This window comes from Haematobia irritans, chromosome 1 (assembly GCF_050003625.1).
Source record: "Haematobia irritans isolate KBUSLIRL chromosome 1, ASM5000362v1, whole genome shotgun sequence".
In the NCBI taxonomy this organism is placed as follows: domain Eukaryota; kingdom Metazoa; phylum Arthropoda; class Insecta; order Diptera; family Muscidae; genus Haematobia; species Haematobia irritans.
Genome location: NC_134397.1, coordinates 247,171,526 through 247,186,916, shown reverse-complemented (window position 1 = coordinate 247,186,916; position 15,391 = coordinate 247,171,526). Strand labels below are relative to the sequence as shown.

Below are 15,391 nucleotides of genomic sequence, written 5' to 3'. Positions count from 1 at the left end.
AAAAAACAAAATATTCCATACCTTTATATTCCCTTGTTACATACTTGCTAAAAAGATGCAACAGCCCACGCCAACGCCAACTATACAACTGAAGCATGCCAAACAAAACCAAGCAAAACCAAAACATTCCTACAACAACAAAAACCCATGTGCCTTCATTGAAAACAACACCTCATCCAGACAAACCATTCGCCAATAATAAACACACACACAAACCACTGAAAGAACAAAAACAACCCCACGCTCCGATATACACAACATCCCCATCACTCGCTACCATTTCTCATTATTGCATTGCATGCTCTCACTCTCAAAAAAATTCAAGTAACATCATCTTTACATTAAACATATTCCAATTTGACGGGAAAGATCTCTGTACTATGCATTAGTTCATCGCATCTGTCCACAATTTACTCTAAAAACAATACTCTTAAATGCATATCAGTATAAGAACGATGAAACGTTTAACTTAAAATTAGCAAAAACTTCATGAAATGATATCTACCCATTTTTGACGAAAATGTCTATAAATTTAATTACATGTGAACTAAAAATATTTCATTGGGAAATTTTTTACCAACAATTATTAACCATAGGAATTGTCAGTAAGAAATTGCTATCCACTTTCAAGTTCATTTTTCGTAAAAAAATATTTTCTCATACAAAAAAATCTTATAGTAAATTGCAATTATTATTTAGAAAATACTTTACATTTCACAAGTAGTTTTATAGCATAACAAACGAATTTTTAACTACCAGTTAAGAAATTTTTTAAGGAAATTTCCATCGTATTTTGTAGGCCATGAACTAAACGATTGCTACTTAAAATTTGTAAAATTTCCTTTCGAGTAGTTAATTTTCGTTGAAGATACGAAAAATGAACTAAAATTCTGGAAAATTCTTGTAATAAATTATTGTAAAAATCTTCTTAAATTTACGAGACACTTTTTTTTCTGTGTATATAAAATTCAATCTTTGTTTGTTTATTTGTTTGTATGTTCCGAGTTGGCTCCGAAACGGCTGAACCGATTTACTTGAAACTTTCAGAGATCGTAGGGGGCGTTCATGTGGTGAAAATAGGGTACCTCATTTTTTAACACGTGGTCACGGAGGGGGACCTCCCCTTTGTCGGACTTTTTGAAAATTGGACCAAAGTTGACTGATTTGCTTGAAATTTTCATTGAAGTTTGGGGTTGGCATTTAGACAAAGACCCTCTACTTTATATTTCGATATTTGGTGGTGGAGGGGGACCTCCCCTTTGTTCGACTTTTTTTAAAGTACAGTGAAAAAAACTAAAATTCTCTAAATTACCTGAGATTTACAGAGAACATGCGGTGAGTTTATGGAATTAATATGGGGTACCTGATGATTTCATATGTGGATGGGGAGGGGGACCTCTCCCTTGCCTTACTACTTGGAACAAAATTATTATCAGAATAAATTCGGGTAGTTCGAGTGTGGTTCACTTTGGGTTTAGTGAACTACCCGAATTTATTCAAGTGGTTGATAGTTTTGCTGCAAGTAGAGGATGCTGATGAGGAATGTGGTAATTCCGAAACGTGCGTCCATCCAACCATCTTGCAATCTATAGGGCTTTGACAAACTTTCCTATAAACAAAACTAACAATATTTTCTATTGAAATAAAATTTTGACAAAAATTTCTATAGAAAGAAAATTTTGCAAAATACATTTTTTTGTTTGGTAATTTTGGCAACCGTGATTAAGAGAGGGACATGAACCTGTGCACTATTATGGCGAAAAACACTTCTTCTTCACCAAGTTTTCCGTTTTACTTCAGAGTCAAATTCAGCGCCAAATAATTCGACAAAGTCCAGCCGTTCTATGAACAAAATGCTTGATTGCCTGTGACTCCGAAGCAGCTTCCAAAAGATTTAGCTGAAAATAAATCGCATTTACTTTGAAACCAGGCTCGCTGAAAACGAGCGGTGGAGCGGTCACAACTACTCATACATCACTTGAATTACTTCAAGTCACGGTTGCCACTCGATCCAAAAAAAAAAACCTGCCAAAATTTGAAGAAAAATTTACCAAAAAACTACCAAATAAAAAAAAATTATTTTGCAATTTTTGATTTCTATAGAAAAATTTGTCAAAATTTTTTTCTATAGAAAATTATGTCAAAATTTTATCATAGAGAAAATGTTGTCAAAATTTTATTCCTATCGATTATTTTTTCAAAATTTCTATTTTCTCAAACAATTTTTTTTTAGAAAATTTTGTCAAAATGTTATTTCGATAGAAAATTTTTCAAAACCTATCAAATAAAAACTATTATTTTGCAATTTCTGATTTCTATTGAAAATTTTGTCAAAAAAATTTTTCAATAGAAAATTTTGCCAACATTTAATTTCCACAGAAAATTTTGCCAAAATTTTATCATAGAGAAAATTTTGTCAAAATTTTATTTCTATTTTCTCAATTTTTTTTTAGAAAATTTTGTCAAAATTTTATTTTGATTGAAAATTTTCGAAAACCTCGTAGGTGGAATATGTTATTTAGCAAAATATACCAAAACATCAAGAATTCGGTCAATCTACCTAAAAGTAAAAAACTACCATTTTTGGTAAGATTCTACCAATTGTGTCAACCGTGGTTCGTGGACTTAAATGCGCTCGGTTAACCATGAAAACAAGTGTCTCAAAAAAAAAAAAAGAAAAAAACAATAAAAAATTTCTTTTTGGATCCGGTAGTAGTGCAAATTCGGATCAGAAGTAATGAAACTGACACGAGCTTAGAGCGGAAGTCATCTGTATAACCATCCTCTGCATAGTATTCTCATTACTTCTTCACATTTGATGCTTTTCCTTTATTTCGGATTTAAATTTAGAAAAATAAGAAAAAAATTCCACGTATATAAAAAATTTTCTAAAAATATAGTTTTTTTTAATTTCAAGCATTTTATTGGACTTTTCTGTATTTTAAAATTTTATTGAGAAAATAGAAAATCTCAAATGATTTTTATATACGAGGGTTGCCTTTTATATTTCGGGATTAGAGAATAAAAATATATATTACTCATCGCAAACAACTTTATTTTTTTTCAAAATATTCCCCATTAAGATATATACACTTTTGTATGAGTTTGAACCAATTGTCGAAGCACTTTTGCCACTCTGATTGAGGTATCCTCAAAATATGAATTCTGAAAGCATGATATGACCGAATGACTTTCTTTTTATCCCCGTGTGTAAAAAATAAAATAGGAGGTCAACGTTTTTCCATCCATAAGGTGAGAATTAAGTTCGAAACGTTTCGATTTTGAAACGTAATTTTTTTCTATCAGTGTATTATATACTAAACTTCACTTTTTTTCTGAATTTATAAAAAAAGTCGTTATTTTTACTAAAATTAATTTAAATTCGCTTTAGAAAAATGCGGTTTTAATATTTCCCAAATGTGATGCATATAACAGCTTCTTATGCACATAATTTGACTTTTCTATTAAAAAAAATGGGAATAACACGTGGTATCAAATTACTGACTTACACTCTGAACACCACCATCGATAGAAACATCATTTAATTCCATTATTTTATGAGTTATATCGTATTTAACATTCTTATTTTGCACTTAATTGAACTTTCTTATAGTTTCTTTTTGATTTCTCTAAATTTCACTGTGATATAATTATTTTGTTTCTCTTTTGAATTTCATCAATACGATAATTTAATCAATTTTTTTTTCTTTCAAATATCAATAAAATTTTTAGTAACCGCCAGTCATCCGATTCCCTTGAAATTTCTTAATGAAATGAGCAAAATCTACTGAGTACTACAAGTGATCAAGAATGCCAATTGACTAGCTCTTGCTTCTGTTCTGACCAGCTTGCTTTCTTTGTTGCTGGTGTTTGTTATCGTACATCATTTCAATTAACGGCATCGGCATCACTGTCATTGGCCTGAGTGAGTGTAGTAGGCACTAAAATCATAATAAACTTTAATCGATGAAAACAATAAATTTCCAAAGTTCTCCAACGATAATAACACCAATAAAACAAGCGAAAGTGAGAGAAACCTCAACATTACAACAACAATATGATAGCCTTATTGTAATCTTATTGGATGCAATGACAAAATGTTTGTTACAATAAAAACGATAGGGATCATTGTAGAAATCGAGAATAAATGAGAAGTGGCCTGCTCACTACTTTAATACAGTGAAACCCCTCAAACTTGACACTTTGAAAACGGGACACCTCTCAAAAGCGTGTAATTGTCTTGAGACGTTTGTTATATTAACACATTCAAATTAAACTCTCATGACTTCACACCTCCCATACAAGTATATGGATAAAATGTAGGCAACTTTGAGACTTCTCACAGTCGCCTTCTGAGAGGTTTCATTGTAGTTTATTTTCAATGATCAAACGGGATCCAAATGACTCTTTATGATAGAGTTCTTTACGTATTGGTAGTTTTTCCAAATATTCCTCCTCAACTCAAACCTTACTTCAAGATTTTATAGAAATACAATTTTGACATAATTTTTGTATAGAAAAAATTTTGACGAAATTTTCTATAGAAATAAAATTTTGATAAAATTTTCTATAGAAATAAATTTTTCATAAAATTTTCTATAGAAATAAAATGTTGACAAAATTTTCCATAGAGGTAAAATTTTGACAAAATTTTCTATAGAAATAAAATTTTGACAAAATTTTCTATAGAAATAAAATTTTGACAAAATTTTCTATGGAAATAAAATTTTGACAAAATTTTCTATAGAGGTAACTTTTGACAACATGGTAAAAAAGTTTCTAGAGAAATAAAATTTTGACAATATTTCTATGGAGGTAAATTTTTAAAAAAGTTTCTATAGGAAAAGAAAAATTTAATTTTTCTAGCATTTGGATGGCATTTTTGATGTTTTGGGGGCGGTCACGAATCAACCTCCTTTTCGTTTAGTAGATATGGACAAAATAAGTTTTTCATATCAAAATTTCATTTTTTTAAGATTTGGATGGAATTTTTGGGGGTGGTCACAAATTAACCTCCTTTTCGCTCTAGGACGCTTAGTTTAGGAGATATGAGCAAAAGAAGTTTTTCATATAAAAATTTTAATTTTTTTAAGATTTCGATGGAATTTTTGATTTTTTGGGGGTGGTCACGAATTAACCTCCTTTTCGCTCTGGGACGCTTAGTTTAGGAGATATGAGCAAAAGAAGTTTTTCATATAAAAATTTCATTTGTTTTAAAGATTTCGATGGAATTTTTGATTTTTTGGAGATATGAGCAAAAGAATTTTTTCATATAAAAATTTCATTTTTTTAAAGATTTCGATGGAATTTTTGAGTTTTTGGGGGTAGTCACGAATTAACCTCCATTTCGCTCTAGGACACTTAGTTTAGGAGATATGAGCAAAAGAAGTTTTTCATATAAAAATTTCATTTTTTTTAGGATTTCGATGGAATTTTTGATTTTTTGGGGGGTGGTCACGAAGTAACCTCCTTTTCGCTCTAGGACGCTTAGGTTAGGTTAGGTTTTGTGGCAGCCCGATGTATCGGGCTCACTTATACTATTAAGTCTATTGTGATACCACAGTGGTGAACTTCTCTCTTATCACTGAGTGCTGCCCGATTCCATGTTAAGCTCAATGACAAGGGACCTCCTTTTTATAGCCGAGTCCGATCGGCGTTCCACACTCCAGTGAAACCACTTAGAGAAGCTTTGAAACCCTCAGAAATGTCACCAGGATTACTGAGGTGGGATAATCCACCGCTGAAAAACTTTTTGGTGGTCGGTCGTAGCAGGAATCGAACCCACGACCTTGTGTATGCAAGGCGGGCATGCTAACCATTGCACCACGGTGGCTCCCTCTAGAACGCTTAGTTTAGGAGATATGAGCAAAAGAATTTTTTCATATAAAAATTTGATTTTTTTTAAGATTTCGATGGAACTTTTTGGGTTTTTGGGCGTGGTCACGAATTAACCTCCATTTCGCTCTAGGACACTTAGTTTAGGAGATATGAACAAAAGAAGTTTTCCATATAAGAATTAATTTTTTTTGGATTTGAGTGGAATTTTTGATTTTTTGGGGGTGGTCACGAATTAACCTCTTTTTCGCTCTAGGACGCTTAGTTTGGGAGATATGAGCAAAACAAGTTTTTCATATAAAAATTTGATTTTTTTTAGGATTTGAGTGGAATTTTTAATTTTTTGGGGGTGGCCACGAAATAACCTCCTTTTCGCTCTAGGATGCTTAGTTTAGAAGATATGAGCAAAATAAGTTTTTCATGTAAAAATTTAATTTTTTTAAGATTTCGATGAAATTTTTGATTTTTTGGGGGTGGTCACGAATTAACTCCATTTCGCTCTAGGACGCTTAGTTTGAGAGATATGAGCAAAAGAAGTTTTTCATATAAAAATTTCATTTTTTTAAAGATTTCGATGGAATTTTTGATTTTTTGGGAATGGTCACGAATTAACCTCCTTTTCGCTCTAGGACGCTTAGTTTGGGAGATATGAGCAAAAGAAGTTTTTCATATAAAAATTTCATTTTTTTTAAGATTTTGATGGAATTTTTGATTTTTTGGGGGTGGTCACGAATTAACCTCCTTTTTGCTCTAGGACGCTTAGTTTAGGAGATATGAGCAAAAGAAGTTTTTCATATAAAAATTATTTTTTTTAGGACGCTTACTTTAGGAGATATGAGCAAAAGAAGTTTTTCATATAAAAATTATTTTTTTTTTTAGGACGCTTAGTTTAGGAGATATGAGCAAAAGAAGTTTTTCATATAAAAATTTGATTTTTTTTTTAGGATTTGAGTGGAATTTTTGATTTTTTGGGGGTGGTCACGAATTAACCTCCATTTCGCTCTAGGACACATAGTTTGTCATATAAAAAATTATTTTTTTTAGGATTTGAGTGGAATTTTTGATTTTTTGGGGGTGGTCACGAATTAACCTCCATTTCGCTCTAGGACGCATAGTTTAGGAGATATGATCAAAAGAAGTTTTTCATATAATAATTTTAATTTTTTAAGATTTGAGCGTAATTTTGATTTTTTGGGGGTGGTCACGAATTAACCTCCTTTTCGCTCTAGGACGCTTAGTTTAGGAGATATAAGCAAAAGACGTTTTTCCTATCAAAATTTAATTTTTTTAAGATTTCGATGGAATTTTTGATTTTGTGGTGGTGGTCACGAATTAATCTCCTCTTCACTCTAGGACGCTTAGTTTAGGAGATATAAGCAAAAGAAGTTTTTCCTATCAAAATTTAATTTTTTTAAGATTTCGATGGAATTTTTTGATTTTGTGGTGGTGGTCACGAATTAATCTCCTTTTCACTCTAGGACGCTTAGTTTAGGAGATATGAGCAAAAGAAGTTTGTCATATAAAAATTTCATTTTTTAAAGATTTCGATGGAATTTTTGATTTTTTGGGGGTGGTCACGAATTAACTCCATTTTGCTCTAGGAGATATGAGCAAAAGAAGTTTTTCATATAAAAAATTTATTTTTTTAGGATTTGAGTGGAATGTTTGATTTTTTGCGGTTGGTAACGAATTAACCTCCTTTTCGCGCTAGGACGCTTATTTTAGGAGATATGAGCAAAAGACGTTTTTCATATAAAAAATTAATTTTTTTTAAGATTTGAGTGGAATTTTTGATTTTTTGGGGGTGGTCACGAAATAACCCCCATTTCGCTCTAGGACGCTTAGTTTAGGAGATATGAGCAAAAGAAGTTTTTCATATAAAAAATTAATTTTTTTTAGGATTTGAGTGGAATTTTTGATTTTTTGGGGGTGGTCACGAGTTAACCTCCTTTTCGCTCTAGGACGCTTAGTTTAGGAGATATGAGCAAAAGAAGTTTTTCATATAAAAATTTTAATTTTTTTAAGATTTTGATGAAATTTTTGATTTTTTTGGGGGTGGTCACGAATTAACCTCCTTTTCGCTCTAAGACGCTTAGTTTAGGAGGTATGAACAAAAGAAGTTTTTCATATAAAAATTTCATTTTTGTTAGGATTTGAGTGGAATTTTTAATTTTTTGGGGTTGGTCACGAACTAACCTTCTTTTCGCTCTAGGACGCTTAGTTTAGGAGATATGAGCAAAAGAAGTTTTTCATATAAAAATTTCATTTTTTTAGGATTTGAGTGGAATTTTTGATTTTTTGGGGGTGGTCACGAATTAACCTCCTTTTTGCTCTAGGAGGCTTAGCTTAGGAGATATGAGCAAAAGAAGTTTTTCATATAAAAATTTAATTTTTTTAAGATTTCGATGGAATGTTTGATTTTTTGGTGGTGGTCACGAATTTAACTCCTTTTCGCTCTAGGACTCATAGTTTAGGAGATATGAGCAAAAGAAGTATTTCATATAATAATTTCAAATTTTTAAGATTTGAGCGTAATTTTTGATTTTTTGGGGGTGGTCAAGAATTAACCTTCTTTTCGCTCTAGGACGCATAGTTTAGGAGATATGAACAAAAGAAGTTTTCCATATAAAAATTGTAATTTTTTAAGATTTCGATGGAATTTTTTACTTTTTTGGGGGTGGTGACGAATTAACCTCCTTTTCGCTCTAGGGCGCTTAGTTTAGGAGATATGAGCAAAAGAAGTTTTTCATATAAAAATATGATTTTTTTAAGATTTGAGTGGAATTTTTGATATTTTGGGGGCGGTCACGAATTAACCTCCTTTTCGCTCTAGGACGCTTAGTTTAGGAGATATGAGCAAAAGAAGTTTTCATATAAAAATTTTAATTTTTTTAAGATTTTGATGAAATTTTTGATTTTTTGGGGGTGGTCACGAATTAACCTCCTTTTCGCTCTAAGACGCTTAGTTTAGGAGGTATGAGCAAAAGAAGTTTTTCATATAAAAATTTCATTTTTGTTAGGATTTGAGTGGAATTTTTGATTTTTTTTTGGGTGGTCACGAATTAACCTCCTTTTCGCTCTAGGACGCTTAGTTTAGGAGATATGAGCAAAAGAAGTTTTTCATATAAAAATTTTAATTTTTTTAAGATTTTGATGAAATTTTTGATTTTTTGGGGGTGGTCACGAATTAACCTCCTTTTCGCTCTAGGACGCTTAGTTTAGGAGATATGAGCAAAAGAAGTTTTTCATATAAAAATATGATTGTTTTAGGATTTGAGTGGAATTTTTGATTTTTTGGGGGCGGTCACGAATTAACCTCCTTTTGGCTCTAGGACGCTTAGTTTAGGAGATATGAGCAAAAGAAGTTTTTCATATAAAAATTTAAATTTTTTTAAGATTTCGATGGAATTTTTGATTTTTTGGGGGTGGTCACGAATTAACTCCATTTCGCTCTAGGACGCTTAGATTAGGAGATATGAGCAAAAGAAGTTTTTCATATAAAAATTTTAATTTTGTTAAGATTTTGATGGAATTTTTGATTTTTTGGGGGTGGTCACGAATTAACCTTCTTTTCGCTCTAGGACACTTAGTTTAGGAGATATGAGCAAAAGAAGTTTTTCATGTAAAAAATTAATTTTTTTTTAGGATTTGAGTGGAATTTGTGATTTTTTGCGGGTGGTCACGAATTAACCTCCTTTTCGCTCTGGGACGCATAGTTTAGGAGACTTGAGCAAGAGAAGTTTTTCATATAAAAATTTAATTTTTTTAAGTTTCGATGGAATTTTTGATTTTTTGGGGGTGGTCACGAATTAACCTCCTTTTCGCTCTAGGACGCTTAGTTTAGGAAGTTTTTCATATAAAAATTTCATTTTTTTAGGATTTGAGTGGAATTTTTCATTTTTTGGGGGTGGTCACGAATTAACCTCTATTTCGCTCTAGGACGCATAGTTTAGGAGATATGAGCAAAAAAAGTTTTTCATATAAAAATTTTATTTTTTTGAAGATTTTGATGGAATTTTTGATTTTTTGGGGGTGGATACGAATTAACCTCCTTTTCGCTCTAGGACGCTTAGTTTAGGAGATATGAGCAAAAGAAGTTTTTCATATAAAAATTAATTTTTTTTTTTAGGATATGAGAGGATTTTTTGATTTTTTGGGGGTGGTCACGAATTAACCTCCTTTTCGCTCTAGGACGCTTAGTTTAGAAGACATAAGCAAAAGAAGTCTTTCATATAAAAAGTTAATTTTTTTTTTGGATTTGAGTGGAATTTTTAATTTTTTGGGGGTGGTCACGAATTAACCTCCTTTTCGCTCTAGGACGCATAGTTTAGGAGATATGAGAAAAAGAGGTTTTTCATATAAAAATTTTATTTTTTTTAAGATTTTGATTAAATTTTTGATTTTTTGGGGGTTGTCACGAATTAACCTCCTTTTCGCTCTAGGACGCATAGTTTAGGAGATATGAGCAAAAGAAGTTTTTCATATAAAAATTTTAATTTTTTTAAGATTTTGATGGAATTTTTGATTTTTTGCGGGTGGGCACGAATTAACCTCCTTTTCGCTCTAGGACGCTTAGTTTAGGAGATATGAGCAAAAGAAGTTTTTCCTATAAAAAATTTATTTTTTTAGGATTTGAGTGGAATTTTTGATTTTTGGGGGTGGTCACGAATAAACCTCCTTTTCGCTCTAGGACGCTTAGTTTAGGAGATATGAGCAAAAGAAATTTTTCATATAAAAATTTTAATTTTTGAAGATTTTGATGGAATTTTTGATTTTTTGGGGGTGGTCACGAATTAACCTCCATTTCGCTCTAGGACGCTTAGTTTAGGAGATATGAGCAAAAGAAGTTTTTCATATAAAAAATTTATTTTTTTAGGATTTGAGTGGAATTTTTGATTTTTGGGGGTGGTCACGAATAAACCTCCTTTTCGCTCTAGGACGCTTAGTTTAGGAGATATGAGCAAAAGAAGTTTTTCATATAAAAATTTTAATTTTTGAAGATTTCGATGGAATTTTTGATTTTTTGGGGGTGGATACGAATTAACCTCCTTTTCGCTCTAGGACGCTTAGTTTAGGAGATATGAGCAAAAGAAGTTTTTCATATAAAATTTTAAATTTTTTTAAGATTTTGATGGAATTTTTGATTTTTTGGGGGTGGTCACGAATTAACCTCCATTTCGCTCTAGGACGCTTAGTTTAGGAGATATGAGCAAAAGAAGTTTTTCATATAAAAATTTTAATTTTTTTAAGATTTTGATGGAATTTGTCATTTTTTGGGGGTGGTCACGAATTAACCTCCTTTTCGCTCTAGGACGCTTAGTTTAGGAGATATGAGCAAAAAAATTTTTCATATAAAATTTTAATTTTTTTAAGATTTAGGTGAAATTTTTGATTTTTTGGGGGTGGTCACGAATTAACCTCCATTTCGCTCTAGGACGCTTAGTTTAGGAGATATAAGCAAAAGAAGTTTTTCATATAAAAAATTTATTTTTTTAGGATTTGAGTGGAATTTTTGATTTTTTGGGGGTGGTCACGAATTAACCTCCTTTTCGCTCTAGGACGCTTAGTTTAGGAGATATGAGCAAAATAAGTTTTTCATATAAAAATTTCATTTTTTTAGGATTTTAATGGATTTTTTGGGGGTGGTCACGAATTAACCTCCTTTTCGCTCTAGGACGCTTAGTTTAGGAGATATGAGCAAAAGAAGTTTTTCATATAAAAATTTTAATTTTTTTAAGATTTTGATGGAATTTTTGATTTTTTGGGGGTGGTCACGAATTAACCTCCTTTTCGCTCTGGGACGCTTAGTTTAGGAGATATGAGCAAAAGAAGTTTTTCTATAAAAATTTTAATTTTTTTAAGATTTTGATGAAATTTTTGATGTTTTGGGGGTGGTCACGAATTAACCTCCTTTTCGCTCTGGGACGCTTAGTTTAGGAGATATGAGCAAAAGAAGTTTTTCATATAAAAATTTTAATTTTTTGAAGATTTTGATGGAATTTTTGATTTTTTGGGGGTGGATACGAATTAACCTCCTTTTCGCTCTAGGACGCTTAGTTTAGGAGATATGAGCAAAAGAAGTTTTTCATATAAAAATTTAAATTTTTTTAAGATTTCGATGGAATTTTTGATTTTTTGGGGGTGGTCACGAATTAATTCCATTTCGCTCTAGGACGCTTTATTTAGGAGATATGAGCATAAGAAGTTTTTCATATAAAAAATTATTTTTTTTAGGATTTGAGTGGAATTTTTGATTTTTGGGGGTGGTCACGAATAAACCTCCTTTTCGCTCTAGGACGCTTAGTTTTGGAGATATGAGCAAAAGAAGTTTTTCATATAAAAATATGATTGTTTTAGGATTTGAGTGGAATTTTTGATTTTTTGGGGGCGGTCACGAATTAACCTCCTTTTCGCTCTAGGACGCTTAGTTTAGGAGATATGAGCAAAAGAAGTTTTTCATATAAAAATTTAAATTTTTTTAAGATTTCGATGGAATTTTTGATTTTTTGGGGGTGGTCACGAATTAACTCCATTTCGCTCTAGGACGCTTTTTCATATAAAATTTTTTTTTTTTTAGGATTTGAGTGGAATTTTTGATTTTTGGGGGTGGTCACGAATAAACCTCCTTTTCGCTCTAGGACGCTTAGTTTAGGAGATATGAGCAAAAGAAGTTTTTCATATAAAAATTTAAATTTTTTTAAGATTTCGATGGAATTTTTGATTTTTTGGGGGTGGTCACGAATTAACTCCATTTCGCTCTAGGACGCTTAGATTAGAAGATATGAGCAAAAGAAGTTTTTCATATAAAAATTTTAATTTTGTTAAGATTTTGATGGAATTTTTGATTTTTTTTGGGATGGTCACGAATTAACCTTCTTTTCGCTCTAGGACACTTAGTTTAGGAGATATGAGCAAAAGAAGTTTTTCATATAAAAATGTTAATTTTTTTAAGTTTTCAATGGAATTTTTGATTTTTTGGGGGTGGTCACGAATTAACCTCCTTTTCGCTCTAGGACGCTTAGTTTAGGAGACATGAGCAAGAGAAGTTTTTCATATAAAAATTTAAATTTTTTAGGATTTGAGCGGATTTTTTGATTTTTTGGAGTGGTCACGAACTAACCGCCTTTTCGCTCTAGGACGCTTAGTTTAGGAGATATGAGCAAAAGAAGTTTTTCATATAAAAATTTTAATTTTTTTAAGATTTTGATGAAATTTTTGATTTTTTGGGGGGTGGTCACGAATTAACCTCCTTTTCGCTCTAAGACGCTTAGTTTAGGAGATATGAGCAAAAGAAGTTTTTCATATAAAAATTTCATTTTTGTTAGGATTTGAGTGGAATTTTTGATTTTTTTTTGGGTGGTCACGAATTAACCTTCTTTTCGCTCTAGGACGCTTAGTTTAGGAGATATGAGCAAAAGAAGTTTTTCATATAAAAATGTTAATTTTTTTAAGTTTTCAATGGAATTTTTGATTTTTTGGGGGTGGTCACGAATTAACCTCCTTTTCGCTCTAGGACGCTTAGTTTAGGAGACATGAGCAAGAGAAGTTTTTCATATAAAAATTTTAATTTTTTAGGATTTGAGCGGATTTTTTGATTTTTTGGAGTGGTCACGAACTAACCGCCTTTTCGCTCTAGGACGCTTAGTTTAGGAAGTTTTTCATATAAAAATTTCATTTTTTTAGGATTTGAGTGGAATTTTTCATTTTTTGGGGGTGGTCACGAATTAACCTCCATTTCGCTCTAGGACGCATAGATTAGGAGATATGAGCAAAAGAAGTTTGTCATATAAAAGTTTAATTTTTTTTTTGATTTCGATGGAATTTTTGATTTTTTGGGGGTGGTCACGAACTAACTCCATTTCGCTCTAGGACGCTTAGTTTAGGAGATATGAGCAAAAGAAGTTTTTCATATAAAAAATTTATTTTTTTAGGATTTGAGTGGAATTTGTGATTTTTTGGGCGTGGTCACGAATTAACCTCCTTTTCGCTCTAGGACGCTTAGTTTAGAAGACATAAGCAAAAGAAGTCTTTCATATAAAAAGTTAATTTTTTTTTTTTGGATTTGAATGGAATTTTTAATTTTTTGGGGGTGGTCACGAATTAACCTCCTTTTCGCTCTAGGACGCATAGTTTAGGAGATATGAGAAAAAGAGGTTTTTCATATAAAAATTTTATTTTTTTTAAGATTTTGATTAAATTTTTGATTTTTTGGGGGTTGTCACGAATTAACCTCCTTTTCGCTCTAGGACGCATAGTTTAGGAGATATGAGCAAAAGAAGTTTTTCATATAAAAATTTTAATTTTTTTAAGATTTTGATGGAATTTTTGATTTTTTGGGGGTGGATACGAATTAAGCTCCTTTTCGCTCTAGGACGCTTAGTTTAGGAGATATGAGCAAAAGAAGTTTTTCATATAAAAATTTTAATTTTTTTAAGATTTTGATGGAATTTTTGATTTTTTGGGGGTGGGCACGAATTAACCTCCTTTTCGCTCTAGGACGCTTAGTTTAGGAGATATGAGCAAAAGAAGTTGTTCCTATAAAAAATTTATTTTTTTAGGATTTGAGTGGAATTTTTGATTTTTGGGGGTGGTCACGAATAAACCTCCTTTTCGCTCTAGGACGCTTAGTTTAGGAGATATGAGCAAAAGAAGTTTTTCATATAAAAATTTAAATTTTTTTAAGATTTCGATGGAATTTTTGATTTTTTGGGGGTGGTCACGAATTAACCTCCATTTCGCTCTAGGACGCTTAGTTTAGGAGATATGAGCAAAAGAAGTTTTTCATATAAAAAATTTTTTTTTTAGGATTTGAGTGGAATTTTTGATTTTTGGGGGTGGTCACGAATAAACCTCCTTTTCGCTCTAGGACGCTTAGTTTAGGAGATATGAGCAAAAGAAGTTTTTCATATAAAAATTTTAATTTTTGAAGATTTCGATGGAATTTTTGATTTTTTGGGGGTGGATACGAATTAACCTCCTTTTCGCTCTAGGACGCTTAGTTTAGGAGATATGAGCAAAAGAAGTTTTTCATATAAAAATTTTAATTTTTTTAAGATTTCGATGGAATTTTTGATTTTTTGGGGGTGGTCACGAATTAACCTCCTTTTCGCTCTAGGACGCTTAGTTTAGGAGATATGAGCAAAAAAAGTTTTTCATATAAAAATTTCGTTTTTTTAGGATTTTAATGGATTTTTTGGGTGTGGTCACGAATTAACCTTCTTTTCGCTCTAGGACGCTTAGTTTAGGAGATATGAGCAAAAGAAGTTTTTCATATAAAAATTTTAATTTTTTTAAGATTTTGATGGAATTTTTGATTTTTTGGGGGTGGTCACGAATTAACCTCCTTTTCGCTCTAGGACGCTTAGTTTAGGAGATATGAGCAAAAGAAGTTTTTCATGTAAAAAATTATTTTTTTTTAGGATTTGAGTGGATTTTTTGATTTTTTGGGGGTGGTCACGAATTAACCTCCTTTTCGCTCTAGGACGCTTAGTTTAGGAGATATGAGCAAAAGAAGTTTTTCATATAAAAATTTCATTTTTTTAGGATTTTAATGGAT

At 31.3% G+C, this 15,391-nt stretch overlaps 1 protein-coding gene across 1 annotated transcript in view; it reads right to left on the bottom strand.

The window, feature by feature from the left end:
• LOC142219511 (solute carrier family 23 member 2) overlaps positions 1-3,820 on the bottom strand; it is a 34,340-nt gene extending 30,520 nt beyond the window's left edge. The window contains exon 1 of the mRNA XM_075288466.1: positions 3,510-3,820. Within this exon, the coding sequence (XP_075144581.1) occupies positions 3,510-3,551 (42 nt within the window). The 5' untranslated portion in view covers positions 3,552-3,820. The remainder of the gene's footprint in view (positions 1-3,509) is intronic.
• Between the last annotated feature and the right edge of the window lie 11,571 nt (positions 3,821-15,391).